Here is a 1,229-nt window from a genome sequence, read left to right as displayed (position 1 = left end):
CCTCTCTCCATCGCACCCTAGACTACCACCTTTTGCCCCTACAGTACAAAACCTTACCCTCACCCACCCTCTCGCGGCCCATGGCATGCTACCACCAGATCACACCAACACTAACATTCATACTGAACGGACAGGACTGAACGTCAGTCCTTTTCCACCTTCGGCTCGCGCTTCCTCCACCTCACGAGGAGCCACCACGCATCAGTCACCAACACATGACTGACTTGTTTATTATTGTTCCGTCACCTCTTCTGCCCTCCTCTTTGCGGCCGAAATCTTCGCCTCGTCTCATCTAGACTCGGTCCTCCCACATTCTTCCTCTCTTGTGTTTGGCATCACAGCACAAGAATTCGAACTCAAGCGCGACACCAACAGAGTTGTACCACGCAAAGCCCCCTCCACCCGTAAGTCTACCTCCCACCGTTCAACGCACCACGGCCTTTAAATCTTTCCGGTTTTCCACTGCTCCCGCTCAACCCGCTCCCCGTCCCATTTCATCATCCCCGCTCCTCCACTACCACCTTCACACTGCTTCTCACGGCATCGGTATCAATCACTGTCCCAAACGCCTCACCCCAATCCCTCTTTTGATCTTTGCAGCAACACCCTCTGCGCTGGCTTTATGTGTTGCTTTGCCCTGTTGCCAAAGTCGGAGGAGTGAGCGCGCGCCTCCCCGGGAGCCGATCCTCCATCCTACAATCCCCTCGTTCACCTCGCAGTGGACCCGCCCCCCGCTGCATCTCACTCACATCCCAAAATAAACCCACCAACCCCCCCCCTTGGAGACGCTTTTCTATCTTGCTGCGAATCCACCCTCACCGCCATAGCCGACTAACACAATTCATGAACAGAGGGTTACTTTCACATCTCACCCACAACACAAATATTCACTCGCTGCGCCGCCGTTCACGCCGCAGCGCATACACCAACAGTGACCTGCAATGGTATCAGCCTTCCCCATGCAGACGTACTACAGACCTACGCCCTTGACCGTCGACACAAATCATGCCCAGAAGTACTTTGAGGAAGAAGACCACAGCATCTTAGACGAAAACATCCTCGATAACAGCGGCCTTGATTCCGGTCTCGAAATGTCCCCGCCGATGGCCAATAGTCGCCGCGAGTCCTTCGCCGTAGTCTCCTCACTCTTCTCGCCAAAGACGGAAGACTGGCAGCCCGGTTGACATGCAATCTGTGCCTTCTAACAACCCCTTCATCGAGCCACAGCA

General features: G+C 54.8%; 1 protein-coding gene across 1 annotated transcript in view; it reads left to right on the top strand.

Moving 5' to 3' along the window:
• Positions 1 to 959: 959 nt before the first annotated feature.
• VDBG_04532 (conserved hypothetical protein) overlaps positions 960 to 1,229 on the top strand; it is a gene marked incomplete at both ends in the record, with an annotated part of 1,933 nt that continues 1,663 nt past the window's right edge. Inside the window, one exon of the mRNA XM_003004880.1 lies at positions 960 to 1,133. Within this exon, the coding sequence (XP_003004926.1) occupies positions 960 to 1,133 (174 nt within the window). The remainder of the gene's footprint in view (positions 1,134 to 1,229) is intronic.

This window comes from Verticillium alfalfae, genomic scaffold (genome assembly GCF_000150825.1).
Source record: "Verticillium alfalfae VaMs.102 supercont1.5 genomic scaffold, whole genome shotgun sequence".
NCBI classification, from domain to species: Eukaryota; Fungi; Ascomycota; class Sordariomycetes; order Glomerellales; family Plectosphaerellaceae; genus Verticillium; species Verticillium alfalfae.
Note: the sequence above shows the minus strand (reverse complement) of the source record. Positions and strands in the feature narration are given on the sequence as shown.